Source organism: Chiloscyllium plagiosum, chromosome 44, assembly GCF_004010195.1.
Source record: "Chiloscyllium plagiosum isolate BGI_BamShark_2017 chromosome 44, ASM401019v2, whole genome shotgun sequence".
Lineage (NCBI taxonomy): Eukaryota > Metazoa > Chordata > Chondrichthyes > Orectolobiformes > Hemiscylliidae > Chiloscyllium > Chiloscyllium plagiosum.
Genome location: NC_057753.1, coordinates 12,174,404 through 12,175,769, shown reverse-complemented (window position 1 = coordinate 12,175,769; position 1,366 = coordinate 12,174,404). Strand labels below are relative to the sequence as shown.

General features: G+C 43.3%; 1 gene segment (V, D, J or C); it reads right to left on the bottom strand.

The window, feature by feature from the left end:
• Positions 1 to 315: 315 nt before the first annotated feature.
• Positions 316 to 684, bottom strand: LOC122543663. The segment is given in 1 exon segment: positions 316 to 684. A coding segment is annotated over 1 exon segment (369 nt).
• Between the last annotated feature and the right edge of the window lie 682 nt (positions 685 to 1,366).

Sequence of the window (1,366 nt, the reverse complement as noted above, 5' to 3'; positions counted from 1 at the left end):
ACCTCTGTGCATCATGCTCTTTATTTTTCACTTTCTTTCATTTCGTCATCAACAGTTACTCACCATGCTGCCCTCTGCAAATATTATTACTGTACCCATCCGCTTTCCCGTTTCACCATTAATGTTTCTGATTTCTGCATATAGCCTTTCTTCAACTCCATCCGCATATTCAATTGTCATCACGTCTGACTATCTTTACATTTTGATGTTCCATACTTTCTCGTGTAATTTGCTCTCATTTCCCTTATCTCTGATTGTGGAGAAACACTGATCCTTCAAACTCAGCATAACGCAATTCCCGAAGCTATGCAAGTTTTAGTACAGTCTCAACCACTTGTTGTGACACTGTGCCCTCTCTGCACAGAGGTAAGTGGCGGTGTCATTAAGTCTGGCGTCTTTCACAGTCAGGACACTGACTTTGTCGTCTGCACTGATCGAAGCGGTGATCCTCTCGGATGGGTTAGCTTCCCTTTTCGCCATCATCAGATGCTGGGGTGGCTGATTCGGGAGCTGTCTGTACCAACGCACTGTGTTAAATGTAGTGCCAAAAGAGCAATTCATTGACACAATTCCCAGTTCAGTCACAACCATCCAGGGAGGAAGTTGCTTCAATTCGCCTTCTCCAGTCACCTCCTCGGAGATCAGAGTGGAAATCAGCAGGAGGACACTGCAAATTCGGAACATCATCTGATTGCTAGAACATTGGTGAAAGCAATTGTCCATGTAGTTTTGTTGATGAACTGCAATTAATTATTATACTTATACAAGTAAATAACTAGAAAAGTGCACGGTTGACGACGAACTCACGTTTAACCTGGTAGAGTTGCTGAAGAATCTGAATTTTGGTGTGTGCTTCTGTATCAAGCCTCTCACACTGACAGTGGTTCACATTGTCTGGAAGTTCACCCCTGCTCCAGCCCTCATCTTCGATATTTATCATGGATTCGCACTGACATCTAGTGGTGTTGATAAGTAATTGCAATCTTCAAACTCTCACACCAGTTGCAGTTCACTGGATACCGCTCAAAACAACAGACGTGGCCTCCTTCTCCGTATAATACTGTGAACAGGCGAGACCCTGCATTTCAAATTCATGAGCAACGTCCACCGATTTCAGACTGCTTCGTAACCAAGTCTTTATTCCGCAACGAAATTTCCAATGAGTGAAACAGTGAAATCAAATGTTTTTGCTCCTGCACTGACTGAAACGATCCATTGTGACCGGAATTAGTTAACTTTACCGTGTCTCATTGTACACGTAACTGCTGTGTTTATATCAGATGCCCTGCAGTGTGTCAGATGTCGAGCATTGCCAGCAGCGCCCATACAAGGCAACTAAATATTCTAAAGAAAAAGGAAACGTTTT